This window comes from Lithobates pipiens, unplaced genomic scaffold (genome assembly GCF_037356315.1).
Source record: "Lithobates pipiens isolate NorthernLeopardFrog02 unplaced genomic scaffold, aLitPip1_a1.2 Scaffold_13, whole genome shotgun sequence".
Lineage (NCBI taxonomy): Eukaryota > Metazoa > Chordata > Amphibia > Anura > Ranidae > Lithobates > Lithobates pipiens.
Window position 1 is genome coordinate 180,073,931 of NW_027507718.1, and position 15,686 is coordinate 180,089,616.

Here is a 15,686-nt window from a genome sequence, read left to right on the forward strand (position 1 = left end):
TTTTTTTTGCTTTTTTGTGTTTATAGCGCAAAAAATAAAAACTGCAGAGGTGATCAAATACCACCAAAAGAAAGCTCTGTTTGTGGGAAAAAAAAAAGAATGCAAATTTTGTTTGGGTACAGCATCGAACGACTGTGCAATTGTCAGTTAATGCGATGCAGTGCCAAATTGTAAAATGTACTCTGGTCAGGAAGGGGGTAAAATCTTCCGGGGCTGAAGTGGTTAAAGTAAAACTTTAAGTAAACTTTTTGCTGCACTGGATTTGGATCGCATTGAGTGTTCATACCCATGGGATCCGATTCTAGCAAACTAACTTTTACTTGACACCCGCAGCAGATTGCATGAACAGTGTGATTACTATGCGGTGCGGGAATTCAGTGTTTCCAGTGCATTTCCTGCATTGCAGTGAACCGAACCTAAGTCAGAAAATGAATTCCTGCTAGATTACTTAGACCCCTTTCACACTGAGGCAGTTTTCAGGCGTTTTAGTGCTAGAAATAGCGCCTAAAAACTGCCTCTCATGCCACCCGAATGTGAAAGCCTGAGTGCTTTTACACTGGGGCAAGCAGCATTTTTGGGGAGGTTTTGGAAGCGCTGTATACAGTGCTCACAAAATGCCTTGCCCATTGAAATGAATGGGCAACGATTCCAAAGCACCTGAAAAGCGCTTCCGAAGCGCCACAACATAAACGGTTTTAACACCTTCTTCGGCCACTAGCGGGGGTTAAAAGCGCCCCACTAGTGGCCAAAAAGCGCTGCTTAAACAGTGCTAAAGCCCCGCTAAAATGAGTGGCCTTAGGGCTTTTTTTGCAGGTGATACACTGCCTCACCCTGCTCAGCACAGTCTCAGTCTATATTGTCAGCACTGTGTTGATAATCAGTGAGTCATTAGAGGCTGATCTGCGGGCAATGTAAGGGTTTACTGCTGCTCAGGGGCTCTGGACTTCAGCAAAATGGCATCCTTGAGCAAGAAGAAACAGCACAGTGGCTAAGTGGTTGGCAGGCATATACTGGCCATCGGGACGACAGGGAGTTTCTTGGTGGGCCTATGGCTCAGTAGGCCGGTTTTTATGCAGCGTTTGTTGGCAGCGGGAGCATGGCAGCAAACAGCGGCAGGGATTCGGTGAAGGTGGCCAGCGAGGAGGGCAGTTAGATATGAGAGGCTGGGAAGGAGGAGCGCACAACCCATTCCCTGACCACCAGAGAAACAAACAGGAGCAGGCGCAGCCACCCCAGAACCTGGTTTCCTCCAACTCCTCTCTGTTCCAAGAACAGTGCGGCCCGGGCCGGAGACAGGCTGACTGGGGGCCCGCAGGAAGACTACAGGCAGGAGGTGGAGGCTGCCAAGGAGTCGCTGGAAGGAGCAGCAGAACATGAGAGCACCCCCGGATCAAGAGGGAGACTCAGCGCTGTCATTGCTGGCCATCAGGTACCCGGCATTCTACACATACCTGCCCGCACACAGAGCCTGCAGGGTGGAGCAGAGGATGGACTGCAGATAAGAACAGTGCTATGTGGTCTGTATCAGCCCTCCCCTCTTTCTCTCAGCCCCCTCTTTCAGCCTCCCTCTTTCTCTCAGCCCCCCCCTCTGTCTCTCAGCCGCCCTCTGTCTATCAGCTCCCCCACTGTCTCGCAGCCCCCTCCTCTCTCTCACTCACTCCCTCTCTCTTACACTCACCCCCTCTCTCTCATCCACCCCCTCTCATCCCCTTTCCCTCAACTCCCTCTCTCGCTCCCACCTATCTCACCATTTCATGATATTCAATAATGGATGTGGGGGTGATTTTTTTTTTTTTGGGGGGGGGGGCAGCATTTTATTCATTAAAAGTGGGGCGGTCTGGGTGAAGTCCAGGGACAAATTTTTGTCCTAGCCCAGCCCTGGTGGTTGACACTTCTGCCCAGCAAGACTAGGGTTGTCGGTTTGAATCCCAATCATGATACTAGTACCTACCCAAAGTTTGCTTGTTCTCCCTGTGCCAGTTTCCTCCAACACAAGCTGCCATTGCTGTTTACAGCAGGAGTCAGGATCGAGGTTCCTGGTGGAGATTTATATTACATATTGCAGGATTAGCGGGGTCACTCACTCTTATATCTAAGCAAGTGGTATTCATTAAAGTGGTTGTAAACCTAGTTACACCACTTTTACCTACAGATAAGCCTATTATAAGGCTTACCTGTAGGTACTGGAAATATCTCCTAAACCTGCATGGTTTAGGAGATATTTACCATACACGCTTGCTGCAATGTGACTGAAGAAAGCTGCTGTTTCTAAAGGGCCCATGCCGTGACCGGCGGCTCCCACGCACACGTGCAAGAATGACGCCACATGACTCTGGCCAGTCACAGAGCCGAAGTCCACGGCCCCGGAAGGAAGAGGGGTGAAGATGGATGTGGCCACTAGCGGGGAAATCGATGGCTTCGTTTTCAGCTAAGTGGCACATAAGGGGCTAGTAGGCAATGTATACTAGCCCATTAGGCTTTTACTTTGCCGGGAACAAAAGAGGAAGTAAAACCCACCAGGGTTTACTTCCCTCTTTAGGTAAGGACTTCTAATTTCACTGGCTGTCAATGCATTTGAAGAAATTCTTGGTATTTAGTTACACCTTTTGATAATTTTAGGAGTTGACTATTACACATTTCACTCCCTGTGATCAACGCTCTACATAGTTAATTTGAAGAAGACATCCATATGCGTTATGTAACTTAACTCTTGCCTAAAGGTCCTGAGGAAGCACTGAGGCACGCAACATGTAGAGCAGAGCAATTGTACACCATATCCACTTCCACCAGCGGCGGCTGGTGCTCAGAATTTTTAGGGGAGAGGCAAACAAACTGAAAAAAGTGCCACTGTGCCCATCAAACGCAGCCACTGTGCCATCAAATGCAACCACTGTGCCCATCAAACGCAGCCACTGTGCCCATCAAACACAGCCACTGTGCCATCAAACGCTGCCACTGTGCCATCAAACGCTGCCACTGTGCCCATCAAACGCTGCCACTGTGCCCATCAAATGCTCCCACTGTACCCATCAAATGCTTGCACTGTGCCATTAAATGCTGCCACTGCGCCCATCAAATGCTCCCACTGTGCCATCAAATGCTTCCACTGTGCCCAACGCATGCTGCCACTGGGCACCCCCCCACCGTCTGCCCGACACTTACCCTATATCAGTGGGGCAGCGGGTGAGGACGGTGGGCGGTGTCCTACATGTCTTCTCCCATCCTCTCCTTTGATTGGATGCCTGATATTGATCCAATCATAGCGCCTGTCGTTTCAGGTGATGAGTAACAGACCTGAGCACCTGATTGGCGGAGAGGCGGTTAAGTGTTAGGAAAGCAAATATTCATTCTCTTTTCTAACACAGCTTGGTGAATTGCGAGCTGTTTACCTTTTTTGACGTCTATTAGAGCCTGCAGCTCTAGTCAACCCCCTCCCCCCCCCCCCCCCCCCCCCATTGTAGTAATTCCTCCGAAAAAGGGGTGGACGCCTGAATATGGGGTGGCAGCGGCGGCCATGCTATGCATGAATCTATCTATTGGTTATAGAGGGGGTGGCTGGAAAGAGGGGCGGCGGCCGTGCACACCCTTATGGACGCACCGCCACTGCAATGGCAGCAACACTTTAGATCTTCTCCATCAATAATGCTATGCATGCAGCTATTAGATTAGCATTCATTTTCTAGTAGGATGCAAATCATCTGCTTATTTATATACAGTATGTGTATGTATGCATGTGAGGTAGGGACCTTAGATTGTAAGCTCCTTGAGTGCAGGGACTGATGTGAATATACAAGTGCTGTGTAAATTGATGGAGCTGTATAAATACCTGAGATAAATAAATAGCAATGCTGGCGGCACTACATTGCACACCACCTCATATTTAAGAGGTCCTGTCATGCTTTTTTTCTATTACAAAGGATATTTACATTCCTTGTAATAGGAATAAAAGTGACACCCTTTTTTTTTTTTTTTTTTTTACAGGACAGTGTAAAAAAAACAAAAAAATGTTTAAAATAAATAATGAAAAAAAAAAAGTAAAGCGCCTCCGTCCCGACGAGCTCATGCGCAGAAGCGAACACATACGTAAGTCGCACCAGCATACGTAAATGGTGTTCAAACTACACACGTGAGGTATCACCGGAATTGTTAGAGCGAGAGCAATAATTCTAGCACTAGACCTCCTCTGTAACTCAAAACTGATAACCTGTAGACATTTTAAACGTTGCCCATAGAGATTTTTAACTGCCAAAGTTTGTCGCCATTTCAAGAGCAGCCGAAATTTAGAAGTGTGACATAATGGGCATCAAGTTACTCGGCGTAACATTATCTTTCACAATATGAAAAAAATGGGGCGAACTTTATGGTTTTCTTATTTTTTTAAATTAAAGAAACGTGCATTCCCCCCCCCCCCCCCCCCCTAAAAAAGTGCATTCGTAAGACCGCTGTGCAAATACAGTGTGACAAAATATTGCAACGATATCCATTTTATTCTCTAGGGCAGTGATGGCGAACCTTTGCACCCCAGATGTTTTGGAACTACATTTCCCATGATGCTCAACTACACTGCAGAGTGCATGAGCATCATGGGAAATGTAGTTCCAAAACATCTGGGGTGCCAAGGTTCGCCATCACTGCTCTAGGGTGTCTGCAAAAAATAACAATAACGTTTGGGCATTCTAAGTCCTTTTCTAGCAAAAAAAATTGATTTTAACCACCGACCGCCGACATACGTCTCTACTTTGGGGACGGATATCGCAGTTATGGCAGCAGTATCCCCGTGGTATCCCCAACCCTGGTATCCCTGTGTTCGGCCGGCGGTCAGGCTACAAGATAAATGTGGTCTCTGCAACGGCTTCGCCGTGAGATGACTTTTATCAATGGTGGGACAGGGGGACCCCCTCCCGCCGTGATCCCGTGCCCTCCGTTGGCAGCGGCAGAGGTGATCATGTATGTCTCCTGTTAGGTATGGAGACGAATGAGGGGAAGATGGCCCCCACCTGTCTCCATACCATAGTAGGGCGGAAGCGACGTCAAAATGTCACTTCTGCCCATACGTCTTAAAGGCAAATTTTTTTGTTGTCATTTTTTCAAAATGACAGAAAAAATGTTTTTTTCTTTTTTTGCATTTAAGTCCAAGTATGAGATCTGAGGTCTTTTTGACCCCCCAGATCTCACATTTTAGAGGTCCTGTCATGCTCTTTTTCTATTACAAGGGATGTTTAATTCATTGTAATAAAAAAAAAAAATGTGTCACATTTATTCCTTTTTTTAAAACAGTGTAAAAATAAAAGGTAAAATAAATAAAATAAAAAATTTTTTTTAAATGTGCCTCGTCCCGCCGAGCTCACGTGCAGAAGCGAATGCATACGTGAGTAGCGCCCGCATATGAAAACGGTGTTCAAACCACACATGTGAGGTATCGCCGCGATCGGTAGAGCGAGAGCGATAATTCTAGCCCTAGAACTCCTCTGTAAATTAAAACATGCAACCTGTAGAATTTTTTAAATGCCGCCTATGGAGATTTTTAAGGGTAAAAGTTTGTCGCCAATTTTTGAAGCGCCATATGTTGGGTATCAATTTACTCTGCGTAACATTATCTTTCACACTATAAAAAAAAAGTGGGCTAATTTTACTGTTGTCTTATCTTTTCATACAAAAATTTTTATTTAAAAAAAAAAAAAAACTAAGACTGCTGCGCAAATACGGTGTGACAGAAAGCATTGCAACGACCGCCATTTTATTCTCTAAGATGTTAGAAAAAAAATGTATAATGTTTGGGGGTTCTACGTAATTTTCTAGCAAAAACAAAAAAAAAACAGTTTTTAATGCCACATCTAAAAAAAAAAAAAAAAAAAAAAAAAAAAAAAATGAGGTCCGGTTTTAAAGTGGATAACTTGTAAACAAGTTTGAGAAATAAGCCCGGTCGTTAAGTGGTTAACCACACTCTGAATCGCGAAACGCAGGGCGGTTGCCAGAATCGCATTGCATGGAAAGTGGAAATAAATTAAAAAAAAATAAAGAGTTGCGCCCTGGTTCAAGAAGTTTATTAAAGCACCATAGTCCTGTATGAATTTTTTGGAGCACAAAGCATAGGTGATGTGTAAGACATGAGAGGCCAGCCATCACTATGGGTGGATGAATGATAGTATATAAGGAGGCCCACATTCAGATGCGGCTGTCTCTTTAAAGCCTTCTAACCCGAGCCGGCCCCAGGAACATGGCGGAGTCCGGTGGAGGAGAGTTTAGCTGTGTCGGGCACAGCAGGTGAGACGGGCACCACACACACACGATGTGTAGAGAGGGACGGGAAGCGTGGGGTCACCGAGTGGCCGGCCTCTCGTCCAATGTACACAGCGCACTGTCTGTACTAGGGGCCGGGGAGGCGCCGCTAACACACTCCGGGGATGATGGTTGGTGCAGGCCTCACAAAGGGGTGTGGAGCGGGGGACTGCGAGCCTGGAAACTTCCCCCTTCCCTCTCTATCCTGGACGGGCTTCCTCATAGACCTGCACTGTGCGCTGACGGAGACACGCTGCTCTCTGTCACATATACTCTACTTATACTGCAACTTCTCCTCATTCACTAGAGCTGTGCACGCAGGGGGCACTGGGGAATTCACCCTGCACTGGTGCCAGTTTAGGGTTGCCGCATCATCCCTTTTATCCAGGACACATGTTAACCACTTCAATACCAGGCACTTACACCCCCTTCCTGCCCAGGCCAATTTCACGTTTTGAGTGACAATTGCGCGGTCATGTAACGCTGTGCCCAAACACGTTTTATATCATTTCACTCCCACAAATAAAGCTTTCTTTTGGTGGTATTTCATCACTCCGGGGGTTTTTTATTTTTTTTTGCGCAACAAAGACCGAAAATTTAGAAAAAAAATATTTATTTTCATCATTTCACATACTTGATTTTTTTATTCTATTTTTATAAGCACGTTTTAGTGTCACTTTTTGCCCAGAATCATTTCACTGTTCTGTAACATTTAACCACTTCCCGCCCGGCCTATTTCAAAATGACGTGGTTTAGTTATCCTGACTGGGCGTTATATGATGTCCTATAAAATAATTTTGTAAATAAGTAAGTTTTCTCCTGCACTGATGAGGCGGCACTGACGGGCACTGATGGACACTGATAGATGGCACTAATGGACATTGATAGGTGGCACTGCTGGGCATCACTGATGAGACATCTGGCAGGCATTCATAGTGGGCACTGTGTGGCATCCCTGGTGGCCTGGGGTGGCATACCTGGTCATCCATGTGTGATGGGCACCCTGGTGGTCCAGTGTGGGCATCAATCAGCACAGACCCCCCCCCCCCCCCCCCAATCAAGAGGACAGCCGATTGGCTCTCCTCTACTTGCGTCTGTCAGAGCCGATAAAAGGCTCTTCCTGTTTACGATCGTAATCAGCCGTGATTGGACATGGCTGCTGATCAAGTGGTAAAGAGCTCTTTAGAGCCTGTTCACACAGGGGACACGACTTCCAGGACGACTTTGTGAGGCAACTTGGAGACGACTTTAACACGACTTAGACACGACCTGGGGCGACTTACAACACTACTTTAAGTCGCCCCAGGCCAGGCGACTTTTGCCGTGGCCAATCAGAGAATGAGCTCTGAAGGGGGAACTCCACACCAAATTTTTTTTAAAAATGGCATGGGTTCCCCCTCTGAGAGCATACCAGGCCCTTAGGATTGGTATGGATTCTAAGGGGAACCCCCTACGCCGAAAAAATGGCGTGGGGGTCCCCCTCCAGATCCATACCAGACCCTTATCCGAGCACGCTACCCGGCCGGCCAGGAAAGGGGGTGGGGACGAGCGAGCGCCCCCTCCTGAGCCGTACAAGGCCGGGTGCCCTCAACATGGGGGGTGCCTTGGGGAAGGAGGGGCTGCGCGGCCCCCCCACCCCAAAGCACCCTGTCCCCATGTTGATGAGGACAAGGGCCTCTTCCCGACAACCCTGGCCTTTGGTTGTTGGGGTCTGCGGGCGGGGGGCTTATCGGAATCCATGAGCCCCCGTAAATAAGGGGGCCCCCGGATCCCGGCCCCCCACCCTATGTGAATGAGTACGGGGTACAATGTACCCCTACCCATTCACCTGTGAAACATTTTTACAAAAAAACACACAAGGGTTAAAATAGTTTATTGCACAGCTCCGGGGGTCTTCTTTCGTCTTCGGGGGTCTTCTCGCCAGACTCCTCTGCTATCTTCTGCTCTTTTGCTAGCTCTTTCACTAGCGGAGGAGCCCAGCTTTCTTCTTCGCCGCCGCCCTCTTCTTCCGACTTCGGGGGTCTTGTCCCCCCTCTTCGGTTCTTCTTGCCGGTCTTCTGTCGCTGTCGCCGTCTTCTGTTCTTCTCTTCAGGAGATGTTGCCTCGTTGCTGTCTCTGCTCACAATGACAGGGACGCGGCGTGCGGCAACTTATATAGGGACATTGTCGGATGATGTCCCTGCCCATTACGATGTCACAATGGGCGGGGACATCATCCGGCAATGTCCCTATATAAGTCGCCACATGCCGCGTCCCTGTCATTGTGAGCAGAGACAGTGACGAGGCAACATCTCCTGAAGAGAAGAACAAAAGACGGCGGCGACAGAAGACCAGGCCACCGCTTGTAAAAGAGCTAGAAGAAGGCGCGGTGGCCCGGCAAGAAGAACCGAAGAGGGGGGACAAGTCGGAAGAAGAGGGCGGCGGCGAAGAAGAAATCCGGGCTCCTCCACTAGTGAAAGAGCTAGCAAAAGAGCAGAAGATAGCGGAGGAGTCCGGCGAGAAGACCCCTGAAGACAAAAGACCCCCAGAGCTGTGCAATAAACAATTTTAACCCTTGTGTGGTTTTTTTTTTGTACATTTTTTTTTTCACAGGTGAATGGGTAGGGGTACATTGTACCCCATACTCATTCACATAGGGTGGGGGGCCGGGATCCAGGGGTCCCCTTATTAAAGGGGGCTCAAGGTTTCCGATAAGCCCCCCCGTCCGCAGACCCGACAACCAACGGCCAGGGTTGTCGGGAAGAGGCCCTTGTCCTCATCAACATGGGGACAAGGTGCTTTGGGGTGGGGGGCACGCGGCCCCCCCTTCCCCAAGGCACCCCCCATGTTGAGGGCTCGCGGCCTGGTACAGCTCAGGAGTGGGGGCGCTTGCTGAAATGCCTGAAAACCGCATCAGTGGGAAAGGTAAGGAACAGAGGGCGCACCAGCCTAGCGCGTTACCTTTGCGACCCATTTTGTATAGGTGTATACTCACAAACTTAGCTATGAATCGGGCATAACAAAGTGCAACAGCTATTCCGTCCAACCTGGTCCATGGAACAAGTCCTAAAAGTGAGATATCCATTCAAACTAAGTGCTGACACATTTCGAGGGGGGGGGGGTCCCTTTTCTTCAGTGCTGAATTTGGAACATGTAGCTGGTCTTTATATGGTGGTCTGGGAGCACCACATGGCACCCCAGATCCTGGCTCCTCCCAACCATATACACACACTTGGGCTGGGTTCACGCTATTCACGGAGCGGCTCGCAGCATGGGTTCCAGTGCGTCCCTGTTCATCGTTTCAGAGGCGAATCAGGTCCGACAGTTTGCCTGAATTCAAACCTGAAACAGGGCCAAAGACAGTGTGTGCTACGCGGCCGCCCCTGAGATATGTGAACTGCCTCCATTGAGAACCGGTCACACTCTCCCGTGTTGCGTATTGGATGCAGAGAAACCCACATCCAATTCACATAAGTGTGAACCCATACTAAATGTTTTCACACAACTTTAGCTCAGCATTCACACATTATTTTTTAATTGAACGCATTTAGAAAAACGATCCTTGGGTAATGCAGGCCATACATGGTCGAATTTCTAATTTTTTTTTTATTATTTATTTTTTTTTTTTTTGTGATCCAATGATTTCACCATTGATTTTCGAACCAAGCCTTCAATTTCTTTTCTGTAGCAACATGAGGTGAATTTTCGTGGCCAGGAATCTTTTCTCTTCGTAAATGTTATTTTCTTATTACATTTCTCGCACGATTCTCCCATCATTGATTAGAAAATAGTTTGTTTGTCAAAAAATTTCCAACATGTCCAATTCCTCAAATTAGATTTCCGCACGAAAATCGGCTGTTGCTGCAGTCCACTAATGGTGTGAAATTTGTACGAAAATTCTTGGATATGATTTTCAAAAGAAAATTCTTTCGAAATTTGAACCGTGTATGGCCAGCATTAGTGGTATGAAAACATTTTATACAGTGCCTTTGCAAAAGTATTCAGCCCCCTTGAACTTTTCAACTTTTTGCCACATTTCAGGCTTCAAACATAAAGATATAAAATTTTAATTTTTTTTGAAGAATCACCAACAAGTGGGACACAATTGTGAAGTGGAACAAAATCTATTGGATAATTTAAACTTTTTTAGCAAATAAAAATCAGAAAAGTGGTGTGTGCAAAATTATTCGGCCCCTTTACTTTCAGTGCAGCAAACTCACTCCAGAAGTTCAGCGAGGATCTCTGAATGATCCAATGTTGTCCTAAATGACTGATGGTGATAAATAGAATCCACCTGTGTGTAATCAAGTCTCTGTATAAATGCACCTGCTCTTTGGTAGTCTCAGGGTTCTGTTGAAAGCGCAGAGAGCATCATGAAGACCAAGGAACACACCAGGCAGGTCCGTAATACTGTTGTGGAGAAGTTTAAATCCGGATTTGGATACAAAAAGATTTCCGAAGCTTTAAACATCCCAAGGAGCACTGTGCAAGCGATCATTTTGAAATGGAAGGAGTATCAGACCACTGCAAATCTACCAAGACCTGGCCGTCCCTCTAAACTTTCAGCTCAGACAAGGAGAAGACTGATCAGAGATGCAGCCAAGAGGCCCATGATCACTCTGGATGAACTGCAGAGAACTACAGCTGAGGTGGGAGAGTGTCCATAGGACAACAATCAGTTGTACACTGCACAAATCTGGCCTTTATGGAAGAGTGGCAAGAAGAAAGCCATTTCTCAAAGATATCTATAAAAAGTCTCGTCTAAAGTTTGCCATAAGCCACCTGGGAGACACACCAAACGTGGAAGAAGGTGCTCTGGTCAGATGAAACCAAAATCAAACTTTTTGCCCACAATGCAAAACGATATGTTTGGCTTAAAAGCAACACAGCTCATCACCCTCAACACACCATCCCCACTGTCAAACATGGTGGTGGCAGCATCATGGTTTGGGCCTGCTTTTCTTCAGCAGAGACAGGGAAGATGGTTAAAATTGAGGGGAAGATGGATGCAGCCAAATACAGGACCATTCTGGATGAAAACCTGTTGGAGTCTGCAAAAGACCTGAAACTGGGACAGAGATCTATCTTCCAACAAGACAATGATCCCAAACATACAGCAAAATCTACAAAGGAATGGTTCACAAATAAACGTATCCAGGTGTTAGAATGGCCAAGTCAAAGTCCAGACCTGAATCCAATCGAGAATCTGTGGAAAGAGCTGAAAACTGCTGTTCACAAACGCTCTCCATCCAACCTCACTGAGCTCGAGCTGTTTTGCAAGGAAGAATGGGCAAGAATTTCAGTCTCTCGATGTGCAAAACTGATAGACATACCCCAAGCGACTTGCAGCTGTAATCGCAGCAAAAGGTGGCTCTACAAAGTATTAACGCAAGGGGGCCGAATAATTTTGCACGCCCCACTTTTCATTTTTTTTATTAGTTAAAAAAGTTTCAAAAATCCAATAGATTTCATTCCACTTCACAATTGTGTCCCACTTGTTGGTGGTTCTTCACAAAAAATCAAAATGATATATGTTTATGTTTGAAGCCTGAAATGTGGCAAAAGGTTGAAAAGTTCAAGGGGGCCGAATACTTTCGCAAGGCACTGTAAATAAGCCCCTAATGTCTTGTTTTACCTGTGTTCTCTTAAATAGCATGATAGCCACTGTTGATTATACAGCTTTTATAAAAGTGTAAATTTGTTGTCCCCTCAAAATAACTCAACAAAGCTATTAATGTCTAAACTGCTGGCAACAAAAGTGAGTACACCCCTAAGTGAATGTCCAAATTGGGCCCAATTAGCCATTTTCCCTCCCTCCGGTGTCATGTGACTCGTTAGCGTTACAAGGTCTCAGGTGTGAATGAGTAGGTGTGTTAAATTTTGGTGTTATCGCTCTCACTCTCTCATACTGGTCACTGGAAGTTCAACATGGCACCTCATGGCAAAGAACTCTCTGAAGATCTGAAAAAAAGAATTGTTGCTCTACTTAAAGATGGCCTAGGCTATAAGAAGATTGCCAAGACCCTGAAACTGACCTGCAGTGCAATGGCCAAGACCATACAGCCACTTCCTGACCGTCCGCCATCGTTGGATAGCTGGCATAACCCCGGTATTTAAAAAAAAAATGTGGGTAGTCCGCTTTCAGATAAAAGTGGTCTCTGTGGTGGATTCGCAAAGAGATCACTTTTATCGGTGGCAGGAGAGGTGCCCAACCCCCTCCCGCCGCGTCCCAGTCATCTCCACCGCTTACTGGAGCAGTCAGTAGTGGTGGAGACGATCAGGTCCTTTCCCCTCAGAGACATGAAGTCAGGTGAAGGAATGATGGCCCCCATTCCATTGGATGACGGAAGCGACCTCAAATGTCACTTCCACCTAATGGTCTTAAAGGGGAATTTTTTTTTTTTTTTTTATTATTATTATTGCAAATGTGAGATCTGAGGTATATTTGACCCCAGATGTCTTGTTGTGTTTTTTTTTTTTTTTTTTTTTTTTTTTTTTTTTAGTACAAGGGATGTTTACATTCCTTGTAATAGGAATAAAAGCGATCCCAAACTTTATTTCTTCAAATGGACAATGTAAAAATAAAAAGTAAAATATATAAATAAAAATTTAAAGCGACCTGTCCTATCATGCTTGTGTGCAGGTGCAAACGCATACGTGACAAAAATGTGTGTGTGTGTGTGTGTGTGTGTGTGTGTGTGTGTGTATATGTGTGTATTATATATCTCTATATCTCATTTGTATTATGTGTTTGGGGGTTCTAAGTAATTTTCTAGCAAAAAAAAAATTATTTTACCTTGTAAACACCAAATGGGCCTGGTCCTTTAGTGGTTAACAGGACAGGTTCCACCAAAGAAGTTGAGTGCATGTGCTCAGCATCATATCCAGAGGTTGTCTTTGGGAAATGGACGTATGAATGCTGCCAGCATTGCTACAGAGGTTGAAGGGATGGGGGTCAGCCTGTTGGTGTTCAGATCATACGCTGCACACTGCATCAAATTGATCTGCATGGCTGTCATTCCAGAAGGAGGCTACTTCTAAAGATGATGTACAAAGCCTGCAGTTTGCTGAAGACAAACAGATTAAGGACATGAATTACTGGAACCACGTCCTGTGGTGTGATGAGACCAAACCACACCCAAATAGGTAGATAAAATGGAAAAATAGCCAGCAACTCCAATCTGTAAGAAACCTTTATTGGCACATATAGGAAAACAAGAGCAGACGCCTTTCAGCTGAAGAGCATTGGTGACATACTGAAGCAGAGCATGATCCCCTCCCTTTGGAGACTGGGCCGCAGAGCAGTATTCCAACATAACGACCCCAAACGCACCTCCAAGACGACCACTGCCTTGCTAAAGAAGCTGAGGGTAAAGGTGATGGACTGGCCAAGCATGTCTCCAGACCTAAATCCTATTGAGCATCTGTGGGGCATTCTCAAACAGAAGGTGCAGGAGAGCAAAGTCAATAACATCCACCAGCTCTGTGATGTCATCATGGAGGAGTGGAAGAGGACTCCAGTGGCAACCTGTGAAGCTCTGGTGAACTCCATGCCAAAGAGGGTTAAGGCAGTGCTGGAAAATAATGGTGGCCACACAAAATATTGACACTTTGGGCCCAATTTGGACATTTTCACTTAGGGGTGTACTCACTTTTATTGCCAGTGGTTTAGACATTAATGGCTGTGTGTTGAGTTATTTTGAGGGGGAAGCAAATTTACACTGTTATACAAGCTGTACACTCACTACTTTACATTGTAGCAAAGTGTCATTTCTTCAGTGTTGTCACATGAAAAGATAGAATATTTACAAAAAGGTGAGGGGTGTACTAACTTTTGTGAGATACTGTATATATTTATTTTTAGCAGAGAACCTAGAGAATAAAATGGTGGTCATTGCAAATTTTTTTTTTTTTTTTTTTTATGTCACACAGTATTTGCCTTGGGATTTTTGGGAAAAAATACACTTTAACCACTTGCTGACCACGCTATAGCCAAATGACGTCTACAGCGCGGTCATCCAGTTCTGGGAGGGCGTCTAGTGATATCCTCCCAGAACTGCGGCCCACACCAGGCGCCCTCAGCAATAGCGGTGTCCTTTGGACAGCTGATCGCAGATTGAGGTAAAGGGCCAATCACAGCAGCCCTTTACTATGTGATTAACTTTGTCCAATCACTGCTGATCACGATGTAAACACACTTGCCGGTTATCAGCATTCCTTTCTTTATGCTGTCACAGTGGTAATCCGCAAGTGTAAAAGGAGATGTCTACACTGATAATCAGTGCAACCCCACCAGTCCTATGTGTGTCCTTCAGTGCTACCTCATCAGTGCTGCTTATCAGTTCAACCTCATCAGAGCACATCAGCGAAGGAGGAAAAATTACCTGTTTGCAAAATTTTATATCAGAAACAAATAATTTTTTTCAAAATATGTGTTCTTTTTTTTTTGTTTGTTTAGCAAAAAAAACAAAAACCTAGTGGTGATTAAATACCACCAAAAGAAAGTTGTGAAAAAAATACAGTGCTGCATGAGCACGCAATTATCATTCAAAATGCAACAGCGCTGAAAGCTGAAAATTGGCCTGGGCAGGAAGGGGTGAAAGTGCCCAGTAGGCAAGTGGTTAATGAAGTTGAATGCAAAAAATCACATAATATAACCCATTTTTTTTCTTGTTAAAAGATGATGTTGCGCTGAGTAAACAGATACCTAATGTGTCACGCTTTAAAATTGCGCACGCTCGTGGAATGGTGTCAAACTACCATACTTAAAAATCTTCATTGGCGTTGCTTTAAAAAATTGCAAAAAACATTACCAGTTTAGAGTTACAGAGGAGGTCTAGGGCAAGAAGTATTGTGCTTGATTTAACATTCGTGGCAATGCCCTACATCTGTGGAGCAAACACTATTTACTTATGCGGGCACAATCTATGTATGTGTTCACTTCTGCACACAAGCACGAGGCGTGGGAGGAGTTTTAATGTTTTAACTCTTATCTTGGGCACTGTGAATATTTTTTTTTAATTTGTGCCGTTTAGAAGATAATCACATCGGCTGCAGCCAATGACAGCACCAGTGCATGCGCAGTAGCTCTGCATTCACAGGACACTAAGTGTTCCCTGATTGCAGAGTGTGTTGTGCTGCAATGGTGACTTCCGTACGCATGCGCCATTTCTTCAGAGCCCTGTGCCACGACCGGCGGCTCCCATGCACAGGTGATGTCGCATGACTCCGTGGATGCGGCCTCCAGCGGTGACATAGAGGGCTTTGTTTACAGGTGTCACATAATGTGCTAGTATGCAATGCATACTAGCACATTATGCCTTTACTTTTGCAGGTCAGGGGGAAAAAAAAAAAGCGCTTTACTTCCTCTTTAATGTTTGCATGTTCAAATAAGTTCAACATGTCAACAGTTTGCATGGGGTGTAGTT

General features: G+C 45.7%; 1 protein-coding gene across 2 annotated transcripts in view; it reads left to right on the forward strand.

The window, feature by feature from the left end:
* The first annotated feature begins 6,187 nt into the window (after positions 1-6,187).
* KLHL26 (kelch like family member 26) overlaps positions 6,188-15,686 on the forward strand; it is a 51,200-nt gene continuing 41,701 nt past the window's right edge. The window contains exon 1 of one of the 2 annotated variants that reach the window (XM_077475936.1): positions 6,188-6,264. In XM_077475936.1, coding sequence (XP_077332062.1) covers positions 6,218-6,264 — 47 coding nt within the window. In that variant the 5' untranslated portion in view covers positions 6,188-6,217. The remainder of the gene's footprint in view (positions 6,265-15,686) is intronic. The other variant, XM_077475937.1, reaches the window with a different exon arrangement.